Source organism: Ptychodera flava, chromosome 9, assembly GCF_041260155.1.
Source record: "Ptychodera flava strain L36383 chromosome 9, AS_Pfla_20210202, whole genome shotgun sequence".
Lineage (NCBI taxonomy): Eukaryota > Metazoa > Hemichordata > Enteropneusta > Ptychoderidae > Ptychodera > Ptychodera flava.
In genome coordinates, this window is record NC_091936.1 from 3,667,970 (window position 1) to 3,694,922 (window position 26,953).

Genomic DNA, 26,953 nt, shown 5'->3' on the forward strand with positions numbered 1-26,953 from the left:
CATCATATTCTAATCAAGTACAATAATGTCAATTATTCAACGTCTGTACATGCACAAGTGTAGCAAGTTTTTCATTGGAAAAAAATTATTTACAATTTTATCATAGACTCTAGTGTATAGTGGATGAACATTTTTGGTGAAATTCTAAAGTCAAATTTTTTGTCCATATACCAGTTGCAACAACCCTATTCCAATTAAATACATTTATGTCAATTATCAAATATCTATAAATGCATAGATATAGTTTTGTATTGAAAAAGTATTACATAGTTTTCTCATAGACTGCCATGTATAGTGAATCAACATTATCAACGGCTGATTATCAATTAAATCCAAATATCAAAATTTTGTACACGCACGCTTGCGCAAAAATATTCCGATCCACCTGTAATTTCTGTCCAATCCCTTTGTGGGGTAATTTCAAAACTATAGCAAGTCAGAAGTGGAAATTTGAACATTAACACCTTGTGAGTTTGTAAGGAGGGTCATTTGAAAAACATCTGAGAATTTTTTTTTATTCTATTGCCCCCACCCCCCTCCAGAGGTGTTTCGTGTGCAGTTTACTCAAGCAATGTGGGGGGGGGGGGGTCATGAAATTTTTGTCATCTTAGAAGGGAGGGGTCATCAATTTTTTGGTGCAATCGGTAGGGGGTTCACTTATTTTGACTGATGTGCAGGAAGAATTTGCTGGCCCAACCCCGGCCATAATAACTGAATGCTCCCTTAACCCTTTGAACCCGGCTTGGACAGAAATGTCTGATGACGTCATAGAGTACCGGGGGGTCAGGGTGCAAAGGGTTAAATAATGCCAATAAACACATTTTGCATAAATGAATTCATTTACTTAGATACGCAAGCATCGCATTGGTTTCCTATGGAAGTTTGGAAGAACAATGCATGCAAACTCATTAACATTTGTCATTCGATCACTCTGTTGGCAAACAATTCTGATCCATTTGATTAACAGTTATTTTAGCAGTGTGAGTTACACTGCACTAGTCAGTTAATAAGTTGTAAGTTCCTTGGTAGATACAAGCTGTACATCACGGTTACACAGCATTAGTCAGTTAATATGTGGTAAGTTCCTTGGTAGATACAAGCTGTACATCACGGTTACACAGCATTAGTCAGTTAATATGTGGTAAGTTCCTTGGTAGATACAAGCTGTACATCACAGTTCAACATTATTCCACTGGGTCAGGTACTGTTTAGAAACAATGAAAGTCTTCTAAGATAAGCCAATTAAATACCACAATGAAGAATGGACTGAAGTACATGTGTACACTAGAAATGTAAAATTATGCCTTATTAATAATATTCATTAACACAATTGTATGAACTTCATCTCATTGTCAAGCTGTTCTTTTGCATGTTTCCCAAAATGCAATGATTTCAACAATTGTTCATTTCTATATCTTGTCATTCTTCTTACTTTCAGTCTTGCCCTCCGATTAATGTCTATTCAGAAAAGAATTTAGATCATGCCCTTACCATGGCAACACGCAACTTCGTTGAACAAGAAACGACAGTTAACATGAAATTTAAAGAGGTAACATAGAGAAACACTGAATATTTCCAGTCTAACCCGTCCTTCATGGATTTTTTCATCAAATCATCTGTATACTGCCGGTACTGGTTTTCAGTGATGATGTATTGTGAATGATTAATATATCACTCAAGGTTCAGTCAAAAGTCAACATTTGTGTGTTACAAAGTATACATGTAATGTGGATACATTGTATTAATAAAGATTAATTGTTGAATGAATTTATATCAAAGTCTGCGATGTAATCAGTGTCAGTAATCTACAGCATTAAATATATGATGAACATGAATTTGAAGAGTTCAATGGCTTTACCTTTGAAAGTACTCATTTTACAAACCCCAGTTCATGTAATTCATGAGATCAAATCATGTGACAACATTACCCCTTAGCCATAATTATAATTAAGTTTTTAATTTGATTGTAGATTGAGTTGTCCAGGATATTTCAATGGTACAGGACTGACTTTGGTGCTGATGAAATAGAAGCTGTAAGGTGAGTTTATCTAAAGCTGTTCTCCAAAGTTGTCGTACAGGCCTACAATTTCTGTGTACATAGTAATAAGCACAAAATGTGTTTGTCTAGCTTCAGAATAAAGGCATCTTCATCAATGTACTTTGATTATCACTTCACAAATTAAACTTAAATATTCAATGATCTGCAAGAAATACTATGTATTGTTGGCAAAGAAATTATGCCAGTACTATCATTTTAGTAGCCACACCTTTAATATGAAAACAAGTTAAATATTAACCCTTTGAGTACCAAACAAAGTCAATTTTTGTCTCTGTTATAAAATATATCCCAGATAATTTGCAGATTTTTCCCAAAATTTTGATCAAAAGCTACTACAGTAGTCATTGAAAAGTGATGTCCATGTTGTCCAAAACTATCAGAATTGCAGAAAAATTCATGAAAATTGGCAAAATGTTGCAGTAAATTTTGTTGGGAAAAATCACAGCACTCAAAGGGTTACTGAAAGTTGAAAAAAAATATTATGATCTATCCAATCCTACCTAAAAATTGTCAATTAAAATCATGCATATTTGTTTGTATCATTTTGGATAATAAGTCATTCCCTAAAGCAAGTGATATACATGATATTTAACTTAATAAATAATCAATTGTTTGGCAGCTTGGTGTTTAGTTTGAAGTTAAAAATAGATCCCACACAGCCATTAAAAGTGGGCGAACGCATGCGCTACTCCCAGGGTGCCACTCTACGTTTCCGATTCCAACACTAGAGGGCAGCACTTTGGTAGATCATTATTGTCAGACCACCAGTATGCATGTCTAAAGAGCAGTACACCAATGTGGATATGGATATTCTTTTAGATTTGATTCTAGGCTCCTACAAGAAGCTGATTTGACAACATGCAAACAGATTAACAATATGACATCTTAAATATTCAAAACTTCAAAATAATGTTGGGAAAATAATCCGAATATCAATATTGTCTACTGGCTGGGTGAAGTCAGTGGAAAATGACAAAGAGTAAACCTTTAAACCAGTCAGAGATGAGATAAAACTGTGCTTTCTGTTGGAGATTACGAAAAAATCATTTCTCTTCAAATGATAAAATTGTCAGGGGTGTCGTTATTGCAAATTGATTATTAAAAATCAGATGAGTGATGGCACAGGCCAGGGGGTTGGGATGGGGGTGGGGTGGGGGTAGGATGATGCATCTGATCAAATGCTGTCAAAAGTCTTGTTCAAGTATTAGACATCAACCAGAACAGCTGACCAATAAAAAACAGTTACAAATCTTACATATCAGCTTGACCAATCAAAAAAAAGAGTTGATATGAATTATAAAAGTAAGTAAGAAGTGGTGGCCGTCCACTCATCCTATGGCTTGCTTGTGATACTGACCCCATTGCTTTCAAGTTATGTGCACAGTGACAGCCCTTTTGGGGTTTGTTTGATAGAAAAAAAGAGATTTTAATTTTTTCCAAAAGCTGTTTCTGATGGCTTACGTGAGGAAGTTTGACATGTGTTTTTTCTGCTTTTGGTAATCTCCTCATTGTAATTTGTTTATTAGTTTGTTTGTTGTTTTTTATAGTGTCATGATAACCTTTGAGTGTGATCAAGCATTGCATTTTTTGCCACTATTTATTATACTCTGTACCATTCCTATAAATGTCTTGAAAGGTTTAAGTCCTTGCAATCATCGTTTTATTGTACAGTCTAGTTAAGTCAGTGAATCTATCACAATGACCTGATGTAATATTAATGTGTCAAATACTGATCATACAGTGTTATGTAGCAGACTGTACAACATACAGACTTGTCCATTATTAGTTCAGTGTACTGGGTTTTCTATGGCAGTTGCATTTGAAATAAAAACCTGATTGTCAGCTACAAAGCAGGAGACCAGAATGAGACCTTCTATAGCAGTTGATCAGATATGAAAGAAAGAAAGAAAAAAAGAAAGAATGCAACAGCTATGGACAATAGCAAGAACAAGCAAAGATGGTAATCACATCTACTCCTGATTGTAATTAGATTGTATTCTTGTAATAATACAGGATTTAACCATTGAGATATGTATTATGTTACAGCAAACTTGTAAAATTAGGTGAAGTAAATTTGGTTATCTTGTGACACAATGAATTTCAATGTACAACAATAAATATGAAAATATATACAGGAAACATGAAAATGAATACAGAAAATAGTAGAGTTACACAAAATGTAAATGAGGAAGATTTTTCAACTATGATCGAATACCTACTCCTCCTGTGTCATCTTAGCCATATCAAACATGTATCTGATGCTGCTCAAATGAAACAATGTTAATGTGATGCAAGATAGAGGTGATAACCAATTTATCACATTGCATACCTTGACGAATTAGCCACATCGACTTTAACAAAAGTCGGTTAAGTTACCAAGACAAATTGTTTTCAGTTTGTTCATTACTTTTTGTAATGAATTCAGTTTCACAACTGATTAAGTAATAATAGGAATAATTAGTGACATCTTAGTTAATCAGATGATCCTTCATTAGTGATAATGAATCAGACAATTAAATCATTGTTAGTGCTTGTAGTTGAATTATTAGGGCTTTGTGTTGTCAGTCCCGTTAACCCTTCAACTTTTCACACAAATTTGTACAGTTTTCACTATGTAATTATTTTTGATGTCAGTTTAATCATATGGCAAATTTGAAGTCCTGATGTTAGTACTCTTCATGATAACAGTGTTTTTTGAAGGATTTGTCAGTAATGTACAAATCAATTGTCAGTGTCCTCATATCATATCATAGACAGTGGAGCAGAAGTATTCCACTGTCTACACTTATATCATAGACAATGGAACAGAAGTATTCCACTGTCTACACTCATATCATAGACAGTGGAACAGAAGTATTCCACCGTCTACACTCATATCATAGACAATAGAACAGAAGTATTCCACCGTCTACACTCATATCATAGACAGTGGAACAGAAGTATTCCACTGTCTATACTCATATCATAGACAGTGGAACAGAAGTATTCCACTGTCTACACTCATATCATAGACAGTGGAACAGAAGTATTCCACTGTCTACACTCATATCATAGACAGTGGAACAGAAGTATTCCACTGTCTACACTCATATTTGTAACCTTGGCATTTTTCAAAATCACTTGAAATCATTGGTTTTATTTGACTTATTATTTCTTGCAGATGGACATTGAAATACCTGTGTGAAGACAAAGTTTACGGAATTGAGACGATGTTAGATGTTCTCTTACTGGAGGGAGGTGTTCGCATATCATATTCTGACTACAACTGGCAGCTCAATAAAGCTTAAATGCTTAAATGGCATTTATATCCTATAAGGTGTGATGTGTAGCTTATATAAGCAGCTCAGATTTCAACTTTTTACATCAATCTACCTTGATCACAAACTATCCCACACAGCATATCATGTTTTTGTAAAGGTATGGGAACATAGGCACATTTTTTGTTTGTAAATACAGTAACACTTGTGGTCTCCTCAATATAGTTGTGTAGTACACTGAGGGTGACTGCATGAAATGAGTTTGGATCCCAAACAACATTTGCAGGCTTGAACTGCCGTGGTAAATATGAATTGAAATTTCTAAACAATATTTAACAAACTGAAAAGTGATTGTTCAAAGTTTTCAGTGGTCTGTATCTGTCTTGATATGAAGTTTAAGAATTCATAAACCTTTCACATTTCACTCTGGTTGTCTTTACACAGTGATGAACTAGAGCCATGGTGTCTCACTGTGGGAATAACTCTGAGATTTTTAGTATCCATGATATTCCCACCATTGTAACATTGTTACTCATTAATGTATATTCCCACCATTGTAACATCGTTACTCATTAATGTACTCAAAACACTTTCAGTTGTTACTTTGAGTTTGTTGCAGGTTTTTGTGCTACTAGATATTATGTTTGTCAAACCCTGCATTTTGCTGCCGTTGATATGATAAAATCCATTTTTTGAAAATCTAAGAGGGAACGCTTACGCTGTTTAGGTTCAAGTGAAGTGTAGCATTATCAATTTCACTTGTTTAAACTAAACTGTCAATCATACATGCAATATTTTTACTCATTATCAGTGTATTGATAGCATAGAGGTGCCAATTACCTTACATCTATCTCTAGAATAACAGTTTTTAAGATTTTATCCCACCTCATCAATATGTTTTGTCAAAACATTTTGACAAAACCTTATGACTCCTCAAATCACTGCCTGATTATCCCTGATGGTTAGCAGTACTGTTGAAAGGAAGGGCTATTGTTAAGATTTGTTTAAGTCAGCTAACACCTTACTGTCACATGGTTATTTTTGTTTGTGGTTGTGTTATGATCTTTTCAGTATTCATGATTTGCATGTCACAAAATATAAACTACATGGCCATGGTTAAAAATTTGAAAAGTAACTTTCTCTAAGGGTAAACATGAAACGTTTGTGACTTTCAATATCAAGACATTGAAAGTCAAATACAGCAGAGCATTGAAGGATGGAGGGTGTACAATATTGATATTGAACTGTGTGCTTGATAAAGAGACTGTAGTCACAGGATGTAATGTTGTCAGGTCTGTACATGTGTATTCTATGATAGCCATACATCCAAACATCCATGCCAACAACCTGCAATGCAGTGCAGTGCAGTGCATTGCATTGCATTGTATTACAGTGCATTGTATTACAGTGCATTACATTGCATTACAGTGCATTGCATGGCAACTGTACCAAAAACAAAACCAGTAGCAACTGCAGAAGCAATGGTGTGTAGAAAACGCATTGGTCTTTGTCAGTCAATGGCATTTGGAAAAGAAGCTGCACTATTCTTACAAGTGGTCTGTTGCCATGGGTATCGTTTTCCATAGTTTTCAATAGAGATACACAGTATCTCAATATTCACGAAGCATCTCAGATGAACAACATTGTATGTCCGTATCTTCTACTGTGTATTTCCATACAGCATCTAGATCATTGATTAACATTGAAACACAGGCCTGTGTGCATGCACTTTCTTTTTCAGCTTGAAGCTATTCAAACTCCCCACCAGATTTGTCAGATGGACAAACACTGCGGGATATAAGACAGATGTAAACAAAGAGATTCACACATACACAGACTTGATGACATTTGCCTGTCAGTGTCAACAAGCATATGTCACTTCTTCAGATTATTATACAGATAATATATGTAAATGATATAATTATGGGTATATTGATATGCATATTATAATGTGTGTGGATGATGTGTGGATAATACACATCCACCACTGACTGGTGCTTAAACTTTTTTGTAAATTTGATTACTTTTTTAAACAATTTTTCTGGGTGGACAGAATCCATGGACTCATTTTGAATAGGTATATTTCATTTAACACTTTATCTGGGCGAACACTGTGGATGACAATATTTTGACTTCAGTCATTCTTCCAGGATTATCCTCCAAATTCACCATCCTGTCTTTCATTCTTCCCGGATTGTCCTCCAAATTCACCATCCTATCTTTCACAAAGTAACGGCATGCATGGATGACCAGTTTATTTCAAAAATAGTACATGTTCTCTTAACAATAACACTGAAAATCTTTAGAATACACAGTCTGAAAGAATTGTACACACAAGTTCCTTACATTTAGTTGGTGTTACAAGTGTTGATAGTGTCAATCCATGGATAGAATAAATCTGGAATTTCTTACTCTCATTGTTAGACCAAGAAAAATAAAAAGTTTGTTTCTCATCCTCGCGTGCGTCAATTCAGACACACTGCGTCAACCTTTTTTTCTGCTCTTAAGGAAATAAAATTTTAAAAAATGAGTGCAAAAATATGTGACAATAGTGCATAACACAGTGCTGTATGAAACAGAACCATCAACAAAATAATTGACACTAACATTTCATTCAGAAATGTACACATGTCACAGTTATATTACTCTGTCAAAACTGTGCATTGCTGCACTAAAAGTCAAACCGCAGAACTGTTACTGTACACAATAATAAAAAAAGCAACACTTCTGTGCATTTGTCTCTGCATGCATTCCTATTTCGTTTTCATGTATTTTCCATGATCTTGTTGATTGAAGAAAAAAAAAATTGAGTGTAAAAAACCCATGTCACCGCATCATTTTTGAAAGATGTCGATGAGAAACAAACTTTTTATTTTTCTTGGCCTTATCAGGTACGAATCTTTTTACAGATCATGAGCAATACATGTATTACTGAGCAATATAATTACAGAATAAAAGCAATTGCACATGGAAATTCATTGCATGATTTCTGTGCATAAGGTATTATTCATATTCCAGATTGGTGCAGTTCCAAATCTGCGAATCTTGCATGCAAAATAAAGTTTTCTTTAAATCACTGTTGTGTACTGTGTGTAGCTGTTCTGCATTATGTTTTCAGAACCAATATGACATATGTCTCATCTATACAAGTTCTCTTTATAAACACAGGCAAATAGTCATAGCATACTGGTATGTCTCACCTATACAAGTTCTCTTTATAAACACAGGCAAATAGTCATAGCATACTGGTATATTTCTGGTGTCAGAGGAACTTTCTATGTGATCAGACCATCCACTGTCTCACAAACTAAACAAAAAATAAAAAAACAGTTTACAGTATCCAGACCTATGCCATTTGAAATCATCCAACCTTTGACTCGTTCCACGTTTTAAAATATCATGCATAATTTTGGGTTGCACCCCATCAAAATAAAGAAATGGAAAAATTAATGACCAACCTACCCTACTTCCTGAAGGCAAGTTAAGAGTAACATAAATGTATTTTTTTGGTCTAATTTAAGATTGACCGGGCACCCCTATGATATTAGGGATACACAAACTTTGACCCGAGTTGCATGGATTACAAGTTCTGTCATTTGTGTTGGATGACTCAAATAATCCTTGATGGAGAGATTGTTTCATACCAACCAGTCCATGTGCATGTTTATTAGGACAAACTTTATCTGGCTCAATCCCGCGTCATAATCAGCAAAAATCATCTCATTATAGACGAAAATGAGTTTGTGCTGATGGACAGCAATTTGGCTGTGATGAATCACTGAAGTGGTGAATTATACTTCATACTTCATCTGTTTTACAGATAGATTCACATTGAATAGCTTTAGCTGTTATCCTTTCAAATGTTATACCGGTAGTCACATAAAAGCGGTCCACATCATAAATATAATTAATGTTAATACTGAAACATCACCAGGTGTCAAATTATTGCTACTAGCTTGCTAGCTTTCTTGTTCACACCTTAGAGTTCTGATTCATCTTATGTACTTGAAGCTGGTCACCAACATTTAACCACAGACTTTTTTAAAAATACAACAGTTGTATGTAAATATTTTTACTTCGTGCCGTTGACTCCTATCAAGAATATTTTGAGTAGATATTGTCATATTTGTTACTCAGTCTCTAACACAGTGATACATGTAGAGAATTTACACTAGACCTTATAAATGGTTCTTTTAACTTCCATTCTCATGGGTGATTAGCATATAGAGCTTTTCTGTTGCTCCATCGCAATGCCAAAAAATCAAACTCTTGCAGATTACAATGGGATACTGTAGAATCGTATGTCCACAGACAAAATATTCAATATTCATATATAATTACATAATCAAAATTTACCAATGTCGATTTAAAGCAGTATAGACAAATCAGCCACCATTACTTTGATATTACATGATGTTACATTCACCAAATACAACCAAAAATAAAATGGTAATACTGTGACTTTAATTATGCAACCGTGGATCATCGTATGAAGTAATTGTGTCTTAATCTATAAATGCTGGTTGTTTTACACATAGCATTAAATACAATATGCTGTGTGTAGTTGCCATTGGTCAACTGCAAAAATGCCTAATTTATTTCAAAGGTGAAGAAATGTCCAATACCTGCCCTGCATACATACCGGTACTTGAAAAATAAAAAATAATAAATAAGGTCTGTCATATGCGAAGAAGAAAGTCAGTATTTTTGCAAAGGTTCATTGGTAGTAATATACCTGGTAGGTGAATTGTGAAGGACCCCCTGTATCACTTGTGTTTTCCTCTTCCCAGTTGTATTGATAAATTACCAATGGGGAAGTGAGTAACACAACAGGGGAGTGCCAGAAGGTGGTTTTCAGGAGTCTACCAATACTATGCATGACAGGGGATCAGTCTAGAATGCCAAGCTGTGAAAGAAGGATGGAGATGGGTTTAGTAACTCCAGCCACACCTTAGCTTATTCCAAATTTCAACTATTTTGCATTAGTTGACTGATTAAGGGAAGGAATAGTCATAAGGACTATCTTAATGTGAGGTAAATTTAAAAGATGTTAATTCTGACATCAATGGATATTATGTAGGCATTTCAAATTTCCTGATACGCAATTCAAATCTTGTGTAGAAGCCAATAGCAATTATAAGGTCACATCTCAATCAGAGTACATCTTGCTTGTCATTTTTCTCAAGATATGCCGGCAAATGAGACAGTCTGTACCAGGACTTCCCTTTACTCTAAGCAGCTATAAACATGGATTTTACTGGCACAGTTTCTTTCACATCCCAGGTCAAATGGCAATCTTTTGAAAACAATGGCAGAACTTGTGTTGGATCATGGAACGATTCTCAATATGTTCAACTGATATAGTCAACACCAAGTCAACTTGAAACCATAAAGGGCTTTTTCAGATGAAATTCATTGAACATCCTTCAGCGATGTTCAAAATGGACAAATTAGGTACAGACATAAGAAATAGTAGCGTCATGTGGTGAAGATTGGATCTTCAATATTTTTTCTTCTTTTAGGTTAACAATTTACCTTAGAGTACTGAGAAAGACCAGCCAGTTCACTCTAAATAGTTGTCTGTATATCTGTTGTCAACTCTTCAGCTGGCTTGCAACAGGTCACTACTGTACTACCAGACAAAACAGTGTTGTCTTGAATTGCTTATCAGCTAATGTGAGGGCGCTCTTCATGCAAAACATGACCTTTCCAGAGAAGCTAACAAAAATGCAGAGCTGGTGGGCAGAGGTACATGAAGTGTTCATTCTGAATACAAAAAAAGACAACACACAAAGAAGTACAATAGGATCTGTAATAATATTTAATAATGATTTGCACAACAAAATTTGGAACAGTGTGTTTGTAATGATGGATGTAAATTCAACATTGGGCCATTTACTCAAACATCCATTGAAGGGTTGACAAAAAATACAAAAATACAGCTTCAAGGGCCACTTCCAAAGAGATCGTCCATGGCAGTATTTGTGCCATGCGTGGAAGAAAGTCTGCATATGCATAATATGCAAATTGCCCATCAAGTAAAAGGAAAGAAAAAGTGAACAAAAGTACAGACAAACTGAAACTCAGAACAAGGGCTCTGATTGGGGAAAAACAAAGAACAAGAACCTGCAATGTCCATTGGGTGCTATGATTGCAGTCTGCCAAATTTGGAAAAGTTCAAATTGCTCTAAATGTATTCACAATTACAAAACCAAACCATGATAAAGACATGTCACTTAAAATGTAACATTGTTTTCATGAAAGAGATAACATCAAGGTACTAAATTGATCATTTCCTAATCTAAACAATTTTGAAGTTTCTCTTTTGTAAATTAGTGTAAAACCTACTGGATCAGTCAATAACTCCAAGCAATTATGCCATCATAAGGCCATGATTTCACTTGGTCAATTTTCAGTAAATTACTTTGCTTTTATCACTTTTCATTTATCGCCAGAATAGTACAGCCTCAATTTAAGCGGTAACTTGTTCTCTGTTTTCTAGGCATCTCATTGTTTCTCACCATGATTTCAAACAAGTTCTGAAATGTAGTGTATAGGTGGATAAATGGTTTGGTATGCCCACTGTGTAACAATAGTGGGATGATCCACATTACAGCTATCATTTACACACAGAGCATGGTGTCTTAGCATGTAGAAAATCTGCATTCCTCAAGAAATGTAATTATTACAGCAAAATGTTTTATGAGGTCTAGCAGAAACTCTGCTTCTTTGTACAATCCTAAATGTCAAACCCATATTGAAAGCGACAGCCATCAAGTTTAGCCTATAACATAGATGGTTTTTTGTCCTGATTATGCAAAATGTCAATTCTAAATTTGACAATACTCTTAATCCTTTCTCTGCCAAACTCTGACTTGACCTCATCTTTTCAAAATAGTGGTAGGACTTGCAGTATATGGAGTTGGGTTGAAAAAGGTGGACAGATTTCAAAATAAATTCCTTTGAATGTCACCACAACAGAACACTATGATGTGACATTTAAAGGGTCATTTTTTACGTAAATGATTTGTAAAAATCATCTTCAACACAACCATGACTGGGATGCACTCACTCCAAAACAAAAACCTTTAACGCTGTCACTTTTGTTTGTTTTTTTTGCTTTTCATCTGGATGTAAGATTATTTGGTCCAAGTTTAATAAAATAGTTGGTGTATCCAGACACCCGGTTTACATCGATCCAAACTGTACAGCAAAGAGAGTTTGAAAACCAATTGTAAAGTACCTGTTGTTATTTTCAATTTTAAAAAATTTTTAAATATCAAAAATACAACCCACAGATGAGATGATTTGGTTTGCTATATTAGTAGCTGTGGCATCCCAGTCATTTTAGTCTCATCCGTTTTTCCATTTTAGCATTCAAAAGTGAAGGATCTTGCGACAGTACAGACAGCCTGGACACTTTCTGTAATCCAAGATGTGACATGATATGCCTGTACAATGGAAGTAAGTACCCAGGCCAACATATGGCTATTGGTTCTGTTACACAGATGAAGAAAAGTGGGCAAGTGCAAATTTACAAAATAAAATTACTCATAGTGAGAAATAAAAAGTGCAATACATGAATAAAGTCAATCAGTTGATGATATGGATACAATATTGGTTTGAAACAATGTTTATAGTGATGAGAAAGATTGGGCCCCCTTCAGTGTCCCTAACTTGGGACTTCTCATTGCTCTTTTTCACAATTTTCCCATTATTAAAGTGGTAATTTTCAATCTAAAAAGCTTACCAAGCAGATATTATGTACAAGACATTGTCCTTAACTGGAAATTGGAATTCTACCTGCTCATGATTTCACACAGAAATGTGTTGCTTTCTTAATAATTGGCTTGCATTCAGTATTACATAGAAGCGCAAACAAGTCTCAGACTGTTATAATCATAATACAGCACCAATGTAAAATCCCTAACCAAGCAGTAAAATTAGAAGTCAAAATGATGGACACAAACAAAAACACAAAACCTCTAGCTTTTGGTGAGATTTTTTCTTTGAAACACATCAACAGCTGTTGACAAAGCAATTTAGTCTGACTGCTGATGGACTGTATCAATCAAAACTGAAGGTGTCAAAAGATCAATCAATCAATCATTCTACTGTCTAGTAATCTGACAAATCAAGCAGAGAGCAATTCTTAATATTAAATAGCTTTCACTCTTTTATTAAGGACAGAATGCTACTCGTCCGTTTGATCTACTATATATATTATTTTCTAAGGGAAACCCATGTTGTTCAGTTCAAATGTTACAATAAACATACCCCTGTCCAATATGTTTTTGAATGTGATATGGGAATGCACTGGTTGTAAATCCATTGTAACCCAAGAATGTAAGCTACATAATATACAGTTTATTTGCAACTGTGATAACTTACAAAATATATTTCAGACAGAAGGGAGGGTAGTGGGAGGGTGAGGGGCAGGAAAGCTGATCAAAATACTGTCATTACATTGCATGTAAAGGAGGAATACATGATTTGCACAGTCAGCAAATGATGCTACCGTAGATTGGAAGCTTAGGTGGTATTGGTTTTCAGAATTTGGATAATCTAATTTGCTACCATGCTGGATGAAAGAATTGCACCAGCAGTGAAGCTAATTACTGTACATGAGATTCAAAATTTCCCACTGACAATTTTTCTTTTTTCTTTTTTTATTGGTTTACTTACTCTCGAAAGAAATCTAGGTGGAAAGATAACTCTTGCAGATTGACAAAGGCCATCTATGTGTAAAAACAACATTTAGAGTGGAAGAGACTGTTGAGATGACAGTTCCACTAAATACACTATTATAACTTAAACTTTAAAAAGGCCTTTCAGTTCAATCCCATTGCTATGTTCATCTACAGAACAAAAGATAAAAACACAATCTGGGTTTTTTTTCTCAATAATTACACTTACTTGTCATAATAAAATATCAATAGATCCTGATTGGAGTAATACACTTATAAAATCCTAAAGAAAGTTTGTCTAACTACAGAAACCCCCTTCAAGCTTGAATTGATAACAATAGGGGAGTTTTGGATGGTTGATTTCTTCCACATCTCTCTGTGGAATTAATACATTAACAACTCTAAAAGGTTTCTTCAAACTGTACTGTATCTACCATTGCAATGCTGTGCAGCACACTTTTGCTATAAGATCACACTTTTCATTGCATTACAAAAATGTGGCAAAGAAAACAAGGATGCCATTGACCTTGTGAAAAAAGCTTACAATGTGACCAAAAGTGATCTGAAGCCAATGAAAAACCCTGTTATATAATGATACAACGCACACAATCACCAATCAGAGCCTTTCTAAGTTGGGAAACTAATACAAAATTACTAACATCATTTTGAGAAGAGGATGGGGACTGGCATTCTTAATGAGAAATTGACAGAGTGAGTAAAAGATTGGGACAATTTACTTCTATAGAGTTGGAGAGAAGATATGCTGGACACATTTTTGGATAGTTTAAGTGTCATACTGATGACTGAATGATTTTTTTCTTAGCCAAGCCAGCCTAGTTTATGTTGAATAACACACTTATAAAGGGTAGATCTGTTTTGACATTAGACAGTTTAGGATTTTTAGCATGTATATGATTATAGCTCACACCCATGCTTTCTGTAGTACAGTGTTAAATATTATGGACAGTACACCTTTTTTATGTAGCAAGGTTGATCCATTGGCAGAAAACACAGGAGTAGAATCTGTTGAAATATATGTGGAGAAGAGAATAGTTATACTTTGACTCACTTGGGAAACCATTGAAATATGGGATTAAAACCGACTTCTTACATTTGAATACTCATGAAAGCAAACTGCTCTGACCATTTTGGGAAATTTGGACTTGGTTACAATCCTAAATACACAATGTTGGTGTATATATGTATACACATATACACCCTACCCTTATACAACACAATCAGTCAAACAAAGCAAGAAAACAATGATATTGGAGAAAAAAGGCAAATGAAAGCTAGAATCGGGATCTTTTCCAAACTGGCAGGCAAAAAATTTGAAAATTTTTACTCAGTTTAGGACTATCTCATCAAAAGATGATAAAGGGATGATGCTGATGTATTTTAGGGGAACTCCCATATGTCTTCTGGATAACCTCATTGACCAACTTGTGTTTATACAAAATAGGACATTGACAATGATCCGCTGTCTTAATCTTTGATGGATCCAGACTGGCTTCCCTCACCATCATGGCTACTGCAATCTCTTTTTCTGTCACAATAGTCTGAAAAAATATCTCGGAAGCGGGTCCATGATTTTTCTGGAATTGTAATGAATGTTCGGTACTGGCTTCGTGGCTGAAAAGAAGATAAAAGAGACGATTCTGTAAACATTTTATTTGATTTAACTTGTTTTGTGATTAAGGACCAAATGTAACATGTACACCAAATCTTATACCATGCATTTACACTTTAATGACATCTCAACTATAGCATATATATTTTGCATGTACAAATAATGAGCTAAAGGTCTCTTCATTGTAGTTCCAATAAGGAAAGTTGTCATCTTAGATACCATCTCTGTTTAACTTATTTTCTTATACTAAACGACAGAAGAATATGTGTCAGATTATTCTGCACCTGTTTCCTCTGACATAAATTTGCATAAAATAAAAAGACAATTTCATCACCTTTTTTCAGTAAAGTTAGCAAGGCACAGTCAGAGAAGTCGAAGTAAAATACAGGCTGAGAAAAAAATGAATTCTTTAGCAAAATATATACAAAAACAAAAATCCCATCTATCATGGAAAACTTGTAAAATCAAAGAATTTAACATAAAATGGTTAAAAAGTCTTACAATTTGCAAAATGAAGGAAATTTCTTAACTCTTTTATATAATTCTCATCATAAATTCACTCTATAGGTCTACAGACTGTATCTGAGAGTGTTTACAAAGACCACTTTCAGTACAATGATGGAAACTGATTATGGTATTGTGATACAACTCTCAGTGGTAATATGTTGTGGAGCTTTAAGCAAAATAGATGAAATCACAGTATGGCACACTGAAAACTGTCAGAATACGTAACAACAATATGCACAACACTGCAGTGTATCTGAATGTAATGACTGGTAGCATCTGTTTAAGCATGCCTTGGTATGTTTCCCCATCTGTATACTTATAGCATTAGTCTGCTTGGATCTAACTACTGTACAACACATACTGAAGAGTTATATTAGTGTGTCAGTATTGCATCATGCTTTATAGCGAAAATGAAACAGACTGTGTCCAGTTCTTGTACAACAATACTGGAAGCTACATCTACACTCTACCCATACTAATGCGTGAAACAGAGTTTCTCATGTACTTGAGACTGGTGTGTTTAATATTTTCCACAAAATATTTAAGTTGATGTAACCTTGATGCTTTGAAAATACTATTTACACGACTGATGACACACACTGCTAACTGTGTACTATTGGAGTCACTTCAGTTTCTATTCAAAGTATTGTGTTGTGAGGGATAGGATAGTCAATCGCATGGGCGGTTTGATTAATGATGACCTTTTGAAAATCTAGCAGCTGCAAGTTAAAGTAATCCCTGGTACTCTTTTGGTGGAACTTCCAAATTCAATCTAGCTCTCAGTCTGTCTTTGTGGGCTATATAATGGAACACATGTACACAACTTTGTACACATTTGCTGTAACCACATCTTTATTGCCACTTTGGCAAAACTAAAATGAATCTGCAAACAATAATTGTTGGTTATACTGTGACTTGGTTTGGACTGAACCACACAAAACCTGCTGTAAATCAGACGAACAAACTACTTTTTGTATATACATCTGATATACAGAGGTATGATAATGAAAGATTCCAACCATTGCAGACTACACTGAAAAAGTCATTGACAATGACATAGTCCCCACTTGTAATAGGAGTATTAGTCTTGATGGGGCAGGGAAATGAGGTCATTAAGAAGTATCACTGGAGTGTATATGTTCAGATCTATGGACACATAGGTCTATGTCATTGTTCCCAATTTGAAACAAGAGGCATGTCTAAGTATCACTGGAGTGTATATGTTTGGTTATGGTTCTAAATCGGGAAAAAAGATCAGACCTCTAGCTGTATTGGCCAGCCAAGAAATACATATGTGCATAATAAATGAGGTACAAGATGTGACATCTTATGGTCTATTATCCTAACAAAATTGAAGCGTAAAGAACTTGTGGTTACTGAGTTATGCATATATATGCATATTCAAGGTCAAAGGTCATCAAGGTCACAAGACATTTTGAAAAAAAACAACATTGTATTGCTAATTAATCCATATAAGCCAAAATTCAGACCTCTAGCTCTATTGGCTTGCCCACAATTATATATGGGCATAATTAACGAGGTAAAGCATGTGTTGTCATAAGGTCTCCCATCCTACTAAATATAAAGGACATAGCACTTGTGGTTACTTATTTATTGACACAATCGTGTATTTTAGGTAAAAGGTTATAGAGGTCAAATGACATTTTGTCAAAAAATTTCTATCCTATAGTCTATCCCTATATACTAAAAATCATACATTTAACTCTATTGGCTTGCTCAAAATTAGATATGCACATAATCAATGAGGTACAATATGTGGCGTCATAAGTGTCCCATCATACCCAATATGAAGGGTGTAGCACTTGTGGTTCCTGAGTTATGGACAAATATGTATATTTGAGGTCAAAGGTCACCGAGGTCATGTGACATTTTGTCAAAAAAATTGTATTGCTAAGTTATCCCTACATACCAAAAATCAGACCTCTAGCTCTATTGGCTCGCTCAAAATTAGATATGCGCATAACTAATGAGTAACAATATGTGGCGTCATAAGGTGTCCCATCATACCAAATATGAAGGGTGTAGCACTTGTGGTTACTGAGTTATGGACAAATATGTATATTTGAGGTCAAAGGTCACTGAGGTCACATGACATTTTGTCAAAAAAATTGTATTGCTCAGTTATCCCTATATACCAAAAATCAGACCTCTAGCTCTATTGGCTCGCTCAAAATTAGATATGCACATAATTAATGAGGTTCAATATGTGGCGTCATAAGGTGTCCCATCATACCAAATATGAAGGGTGTAGCACATGTGGTTACTGAGTTTTGGACAAATATGTATATTTGAGGTCAAAGGTCGTTGAGGTCACATGACATTTTTTCAAAATAATTGTATTGCTAAGTTATCCCTATATACCAAAAAATCAGACCTCTAGCTCTATTGGCTCGCTCAAAATTAGATATGCACATAATTAATGAGGTACAATATAAGGCGTCATAAGGTGTCTCATCATACCAAATATGAAGAGTGTAGCACTTGTGGTTACTGAGTTATGCACAAATATGTATATTTGAGGTCAAAGGTCATTGAGGTCACGTGACATTTTGTCAAAAAAATTGTATTGCTAAGTTATCCATATACCAAAAATCAGACCTCTAGCTCTATTGGCTCGCTCAAAATTAGATATGCACATAATTAATGAGGTACAATATGTGGCGTCATAGGGTGTCCCATCTACCATATATGAAAGGTTTAGCACTTGTGGTTACTGAGTTATGGACAAATATGTATATTTGAGGTCAAAGGTCACATGGCACTTTGTCAAAAAATTGTATTGCTAAGTTATCCATATATACCAAAAATCAGACCTCTAGGTCATTTGGCTCGCTCAAAATTGGATATGCGCATAATCAATGAGGTACAATATAAGGCGTCATAAGGTGTCTCATCATACCAAATATGAAGAGTGTAGCACTTGTGGTTACTGAGTTATGCACAAATATGTATATTTGAGGTCAAAGGTCATTGAGGTCACGTGACATTTTGTCAAAAAAATTGTATTGCTAAGTTATCCATATATACCAAAAATCAGACCTCTAGCTCTATTGGCTCGCTCAAAATTAGATATGCACATAATTAATGAGGTACAATATGTGGCGTCATAGGGTGTCCCATCATACCATATATGAAAGGTTTAGCACTTGTGGTTACTGAGTTATAGACATATATGTATATTTGAGGTCAAAGGTCACCAAGGTCACGTGACATTTTTGTCAAAGTGTCTGAGATATCTGCGTGAACGGATGGACTCACGGACGGACATGACCCAATCTATAAGCCCCCTCGACTTTATCTGTGGGCACTAAAAACTGTGTCACTGCATCCTTTTTGCAATATGAATACGATGAGAAACTAAATTTTATTTTTCTGGCCTTATACATGGGAGTCTATCGACTGCCTTATACCACAGGCGACCCATTAAGGTAGCTTTCCGCTTTGTTTTGGTATTTTGAGTCAAAAACACGATTTTTTTTTTATCCCTGGAAAGTATTCCTATAATATTGATCTTCCTTGTGTGTAGAATATCTTGGTCGCGAAGTTCCTGTTTTTGGGTGAAATTTTGGAATAAAAATGTACGAGAGGCACAGGTATCATTTTGGCGTTTGAGACTACCGTTAAGTCTTGATTGACAAGGGGATTACGCTAAGCAAGCAGCGTCACAGTATTCACATGCACTTAGACAACATCCGCTGTGAAAATCCCATTAACACCTACCGTTCACTGCGTGGGTCAAGACCATAGTGTGTACCTGGCAATATTAGGCGTCGAAAGGTGGGTCTTACCGTTTTTCTCATAGGGGTGGCCGCTCCCAAAAGATCACAATTTATCGACACAATCGGACAAGGTCAGACTTATGACATTGTTGACGGTACAATTTCAGATTACACAAACGGCCCACACACTAAATGTTTTATCTGGGACATTTTTGTGCTTTTATAAAAGCACCAGGAGTGGTGGATAAGTTTCGTAATGTTAAACATCTTTGAAGAGGCTGTCCCGTATACATAAATGGTACGTTCCACTGGCCGCCTTAGTGACAGCGGGAACACTTGAATACCGCAACAGACACCCTTCACATCTTGAACATTCAAGCAACATTCGGCCTCTTTCGGCCAAAATTTCGGCTTCTTTGGCCCAAAGACATTTCGACACCCCCGTTACGATTATTTTTTCCCGTCAAACTTATTAGTAACTGACAGACCAGTCATATTCATAAGCGTGACCTTTGCGTTCTGACCAGTATGACTTTTACAGTGCCGTTTAGGCGCCGCTTTTCAAACTTTGACAGTGTCGGCGGCTATATTGCTATTGAAAATGATATGAAACTCTTTTTCTCACGGTTTTTCATCATGTTCTCACAAACTTTAAAGCATGTGAATGCTGACACTATACTTCTCAGTGTTTTGATTTGTAACATTTGGCACGAGTTCCCCCAACCAGGTAGTGCCGAAACGTCTTTGGTCGCGTTGCCTAAACGTCTTGGGGTCGGAAATTGTGCGGCCGAAACGACTTTGCGCCGAAAGGTCTAGAAACCCGACATTGTCCGTTCGATGAGAATACCAAGTTGAACAATTTATGAATAAAAATGAAATATCAGAAAACGCGGCACTGGAACTACTTGGGATTAGAAAATACAAGGTGGAAACAAATTGCATGGGCTTCAAGACAGCGACAGCAAATTTTCCCAAGGCAAAATACGTAGCGATGCAGAAATCACACGCCACAAAACAATAGCTGCCTCGTTTGCAGACGTTTTGGCACAATGGCAGTGAACTGATAATGTCGAAGTCGTTTCAATCCCGCGGTCCCGTTTTTCCTTGTCCCATTTCGTTTCCGGACCGCGCTATACCCAAAAATTGTACAATGCAACCACCCTATACCACTGAATGAGAAGCCGACCTTGACAAGGTAAAAAACATACGTCGACTAACAAATGTTCATCGTACACCGGACGAATGTGAATCAAATGATTTTATGGGAATGGACACGACAACATTGTTATCAATTATCATGGCAGTAGCCAAAATGCTGCAGGACTGCGACCGAAGACAAATTTCAATATGAATTTGACCGTCACAACGTAATAACGTAACGTATCGCCCTGAGTTTCATCAGCATGTCATCATTGGTCGGTAAACCATTGAATGAGACGCTTACCGGGCTAACTATAGTGCAAAACACCATCCTAATCCTGAGATTTACATGTAATGAAGACGGGTCTGATATCATATTCGCCTGGAATCGATGCCATGGTACTCATGTTGGATACGAACAACAGCAGAGAGTTATCTATCTGTGACGTATGACGCTTGACGAGCGGTCTATCGCATGCAACTTGCGCTTGATGAAATGACGTACTTTTCTTTATGTTCATGTTTTCTCAACTTCTCTCCTTTGACTTTTATGCCGCTGACAAGCAATTGGTTCATTTTAGCATAAATGACTCCAGAAACGGTCTTCACCCACAGAAATGCTGTACAGAGTGAGGACGAACTATTGTCTCAGAAATGCTCGCAGTTTGATCGGTGTTAATCGGTTTTCAAGGCGCGTGAAGATCTAAAATGGCTGCTCACTGAATCCTCGGTTACTCTAACCGTAATGAATCACAGCATGGAGCTGTTCTTTTTTATCTCCATGATCACAGACACCGCAAATGTACATCCACATACAAACGCAGATATTTTTGTTGTCAGCCAATACTGTTTTCCCTAAATCACTCATCGGGCTCGCTTTCATTCCGCAGCCGTGAGTCGTTTCCGAGGTCGAATCGAATGCTGCCATAAACTTACACTGTAGTGTACGCTTGTCATGGAGGTAATCAGTCCAAGCGCTCGTGTAGACGGCATCGAGATGCCGTAGCAGTTCCGACAGTTAGGTCGAACAGTTAATACTCTATTTAAACCTTACAACTAATCAGTCAACAGATTATGCATAATCCCTTCCCTGGCACTCCCCAAGTTTATTTACTCATCAGCTACTGTGTAGATTGCGCTCTAAAAAGAGTACAACGTTCCCAAAATTCACCCTTTTTAGCCTCATTTCGACCGTTGACACTGATTTCAATGAGTGAATATACTGTTGAAGTTGAACACTTTGATTTCACTATCTGGTTTTAGTGTTTTGTCGGTTGAGTATATTGTTTATTGCCATTCAAAAGGAAAAAACAGAACCAATTTACTAAATCGCCTTTTTCTCAGTTCGGCATTTTGTCACATTGCAGCACGTTCAAAAGAGTTTAACTCGAGAACGCGTGAACGGAAGTTCACCAGATTTCCACAGACGTTTGTCAAGTAGGTTGTCTCCAAAACCGTGTCTCAGTTTCTTGATGAAGATTTTAAAGACGAGTTATTGCTGCTTAATTAGGCGGCATTGTAAGACTAATCGGTGGATAAACTTTGACTCAACGATGTGAAAAAACTAAGGCCTTTTTCAAAAATCTGAGACACGGTTTTGTAGCCAGTATTCTGAAGACCAGTTGCCCGTTAACACCTAAACAATAGCCCCTCTCCGCTCAGACTTAAACTTTTTTACGTGAGACCACCCATTTTCTTTACACTTTCACTAAGATCTTCAAAAAAATTCATCGCACACTAATTTTCTTGATAAAAACAAAAAAATTCATAGATATAGCTTTCAGGTGATATATAATACTTGGGTAAAAGTACACATCTTGATGGCAAAATTCACGTTGAAAATAGGTCGTCGCAAAGGCGGAAAGCTACCTTAAGTATTACTGAGTTTTCACACAGTTTTCTCTATCCATTTCTCTACTTTCTTGGACTTATCAGGGATTTTACGGGTTGGTCAACATCGCGAAAGATAGGAATGGTACCTTTTCATTAACATCACTATCTTTCCGATGTTGACCAACCTCTGATAAGTCCACGGATTAGCATAATTAGTTGTGTTGACTAATTAATTACAGCATGTGTGTATGAGAGATATACGTCCATGTAATGGAGTGTAAAATAAATAAAGAGTCGCAGAGGCTAGGTTAGGTTATATAAACCATTTATTTTATTTACTCCGATCAGTCAGAGCATGAAGAAAGGAGAGAAAATGATAGAGAAAACAGTGTGAAAATCTCAGTAATACTTTATGGGTCGCCTGTGCTTATACATGGGAGTCTATGGACTGCCTTATACATGGGGGTCTATGGAGGTGAAAACTAAAAAGTCCTCTAACACGGCCAAATTTGATCGCATTGTGAAACAAATTGACGTGCATCTGTATGAGGTAGGGTACTATCCTTGAACCAAGTTTGAACAAAATCGCTCCAGGCGTCTCTGAGATATCTGCGTGAACGGACGGACGCACAGACGCACGCACGCACACACGGACGCACGCACGGACGCACGGACATGACCAAACCTATAAGTCCCCCCGGACGGTGTCCGTGGGGACTAAAAAGAATGGCCAATGGCCGTCGGTGACTTGCAACTTGTCATCACAAGATATTGTATGAAAAAATATGTTTTGCATAGTTTTCTTCTGCATGTAGTATTCAAACGGAAAAAGATTTTTGTAAACACCACAGATACATGTAAAATCCAGAATCAACTCATCCTTTCAAATTATGTGCGTATTCCAATAATGTACATTTCTGATCTTTCTTGAATACACATTTTTTGAGTGTCCTAAGCATGTTGTAGTGTTCTTCACACTGTTTAATTCACAGATTTTGGAATTTCAAAGTAAATCATCTTTCAGGCATTAAGATTACCATATCAATTATATATACGATTTTAAAACTAATTTGTGTAATTTGACGTTTGAATTACTGGAGTAAAACTGGTCACTTGTTTATCAAGCAATGACTTTCAACATAGCAATATGTGCCTTTACATGATCAAGTTTGGAAATCACCAGGGTTTTCTGTAAATACAGTATATTCATCAACAGCAAAGATGATGTAATCAGGGATGTTTTTTTGTATTTGTAATTCCCTAATTACCAATAACATGCCTAGCAACTTGCATGAGCAGTGTCATTATAATTGATGGAAGTAAAACACATAACATAACAATGTCTGATAAGCCTCAAGATATCTAAGTGTTCACAGTTATGAATTGATATTAAGTGTCATTAAGTGTGTATCATGTACCGGTACATTAATATCTGTATCATGTGCCAGTACAGTACGCCATCGTTCCCACATACTCAAATCTGACATGGCAAAAAAGTGCACAACACCAAAATATCCTGTCAGAAATATCATTCCATTATTTTTTTGTACGGCTGCAGGACAAAAGGTGATCAATTGTTCTCAGTGTTCCCCCACTCTATGGTAAGTACACTGGACACTTATCAATTTTCCTTTTCTATAGAATCTGACATAAATCTTCAGTTGGTAAATAATGTAATATTGGTAAATGCCATCATATGTACCATACACTTGTCAATGTGAAATAAATGACCCTTGACAGAAAAATTTCAATTTAAATAATGGGTATTTTTTCCTTGATTGAAACTTTTTACATTCTGTTGCCAATAAAGTGATGTCTTTGTTCACATTAAAGGGAAAGGCTGTGACTTTCCTGTTGATAAACATAATATCTTCTTTGCAGAAACTGGTGATGAATTTAGAGCAAATGTGAAGCAAATTGAGTGTCCATGTTCATAATTCACCAGTTTGTAAGCTTTCCAATCACTGCAAGAATTTACCAAATAAATTTTGGTTGTGTTCCTTCATTAATATGAAGCTGTTTCAGCTACAGTCACCGGTTTCTGCACTGCTATCATTTAAACAATTTTGGACATGAACAAGGGATGTTGGGATACCCTGTACATAGCTACAGACCCATTGTAAGGGTCAAATACATGCAGCCCCAGACAGTATAACCACTTCTTTCAAACACACCATTCTTATTTTTTCCAAAGATTCACCAAATCAGCTTACCAACTGCACACATCAGAACACATGTAACAAACAGCTTGCTAACTCCAGCTGGTAAAGCAAAAATTTAGGCATTTCAATTCTGTAAACATCGCGATGTAACACAGCTTTTATTGAAAATATCACGGAAACAAAATGGGAGGTATTGGACATGAATTTTAACATATCTACCCTACGGCAAGCTGCAGACCACTGTGTATGTGGCAGCATTCTGCAGTACAGACAGTACAGAGAGCCTATGGTTATTTTACAGTTTTGCAATATTTACATAAATATGACATGATATTTTAAGCTTGCTGGTAGGTCTGCAGATAAGCTAACTTGGTAATTTGACTGCAACTTCAAATAAAACTACACCACTTCATAGCAAATGCTACTAGTAAGAATGTAAATAGTTTAATGCATATTTTCAGACTTTCAAGACATTGCAACTATTCCAATTAGCAGATAATTATAATGGAATTTATGCAATTATCAGAGACTAAAAACTAATTGTTGAACTTTTAAAAAAAGGGAATAGCGCCAATGGCACTTGATCACAACTGGCACATTGTGAAACTACTCATAATTAATGGGGTACAATATGTGGCGTCATGCGGTGTCCCATCATACCATATATGAAGGGTGTAGCACTTGTGGTTACTGAGTTATGGACAAATATGTATATTTCAGGTCAAATGTCACTGAGGTCATGTGACATTTTGTCACAAAAAATTGAATTGCTAAGTCATCCCTATATACCAAAAATCAGACCTAGCTCTATTGGCTCGCTCAAAATTAGATATGCACATAATTAATGAGGTACAATATGTGGCGTCATAAGGTGTCCCATCATACCATATATGAAGGGTGTAGCACTTGTGGTTACTGAGTTATGGACAAATATGTATATTTGAGGTCAAAGGTCACCGAGGTCACGGGAGATTTTGTCAAAATATTTTATATATCTGCGTGAACGGAGGGACATGACCCAATCTATAAGGCCCTGGACTTCATCCATGGGGACTAAAAACTGTGTCACTGAATCCTTTTTGCAATATAAAGGATGACAAACTAAATTTTTATTTTACTTGGCCTTATACATGGGATTCTATAGACAGCTGACTTATACATGGTAGTCTATGGTGGTGTAAACTAAAAAGTCCTCTAACATGGCCAAATCGACGTGCATCTGTATAGGGTAGGGTACTATCCTTGTGCAAAGTTTGAAAGAAATTGACCAGGGCATGTCTGAGATATCTGCGTGAACAGACGGACGGATGCACACACGGACGCAGGCACGCACACACGGACATGACCAAACCTATAAGTCCCCCCGGACGGTGTCCGTGGAGACTAATTAGACAGACCACGAAGTCAATGAGCAACATACAGCTGAAAGACTATTTTTCACATTGCGATTTTAAGCCCATTTTTATGAGAAAAGGGACATGTATATGTATATGGAGAAAACAGCAGAAGACATATTTGTAAATTGTTTGTTAAGTGACAATCATATTGCATCTCTTGAAATTTTGTGGTTATAAGGTATAACAGTAGTGTAAGAATAATGAGGTTAGAATAAGTTAGTAAAGCTAAGTTGACAGTAATTAAGATTACAAAATTTATACACTAAGCTGAGGAAATCTGAATGAAATAAATGTTGAAAAGTAGCAAAGTCATGGTCATCTTTTGTCTAATACCTTGTGTAAGTTCATGAACTTTACATAAATCTTGCTATAGATTTGTTGCTAATGGGCAATAACTGTGTTTCAGATCATTTGAGAGCAATCCATCCATGACAGGTTTAAATTGTAATATACTTCTATTTAAAGGAGAGAAACTTCTCAAATAATTTTTTTCCCTGTAATTTCCTGTGAGAACACATGGACATGCGTAGGACTCTATGCT

General features: G+C 36.0%; 2 protein-coding genes across 5 annotated transcripts in view; one reads left to right on the forward strand and one right to left on the reverse strand.

Annotated features, from left to right (window-relative positions):
* Positions 1–8,392, forward strand: part of LOC139139778 (uncharacterized) — a 31,089-nt gene extending 22,697 nt beyond the window's left edge. The window contains exons 5-7 of one of the 2 annotated variants that reach the window (XM_070708683.1): positions 1,439–1,549; positions 1,971–2,038; positions 5,220–8,392. In XM_070708683.1, coding sequence (XP_070564784.1) covers positions 1,439–1,549; positions 1,971–2,038; positions 5,220–5,346 — 306 coding nt within the window. In that variant the 3' untranslated portion in view covers positions 5,347–8,392. The remainder of the gene's footprint in view (positions 1–1,438; positions 1,550–1,970; positions 2,039–5,219) is intronic. The other variant, XM_070708684.1, reaches the window with a different exon arrangement.
* Positions 8,393–11,114: 2,722 nt separating this feature from the next.
* The window catches only part of LOC139139779 (transcriptional regulator protein Pur-beta-like), a 40,244-nt gene continuing 24,405 nt past the window's right edge, over positions 11,115–26,953 (reverse strand). For all 3 annotated transcript variants that reach the window (XM_070708687.1, XM_070708685.1, XM_070708686.1), the window contains one exon: positions 11,115–15,635. In XM_070708687.1, coding sequence (XP_070564788.1) covers positions 15,553–15,635 — 83 coding nt within the window. In that variant the 3' untranslated portion in view covers positions 11,115–15,552. The remainder of the gene's footprint in view (positions 15,636–26,953) is intronic.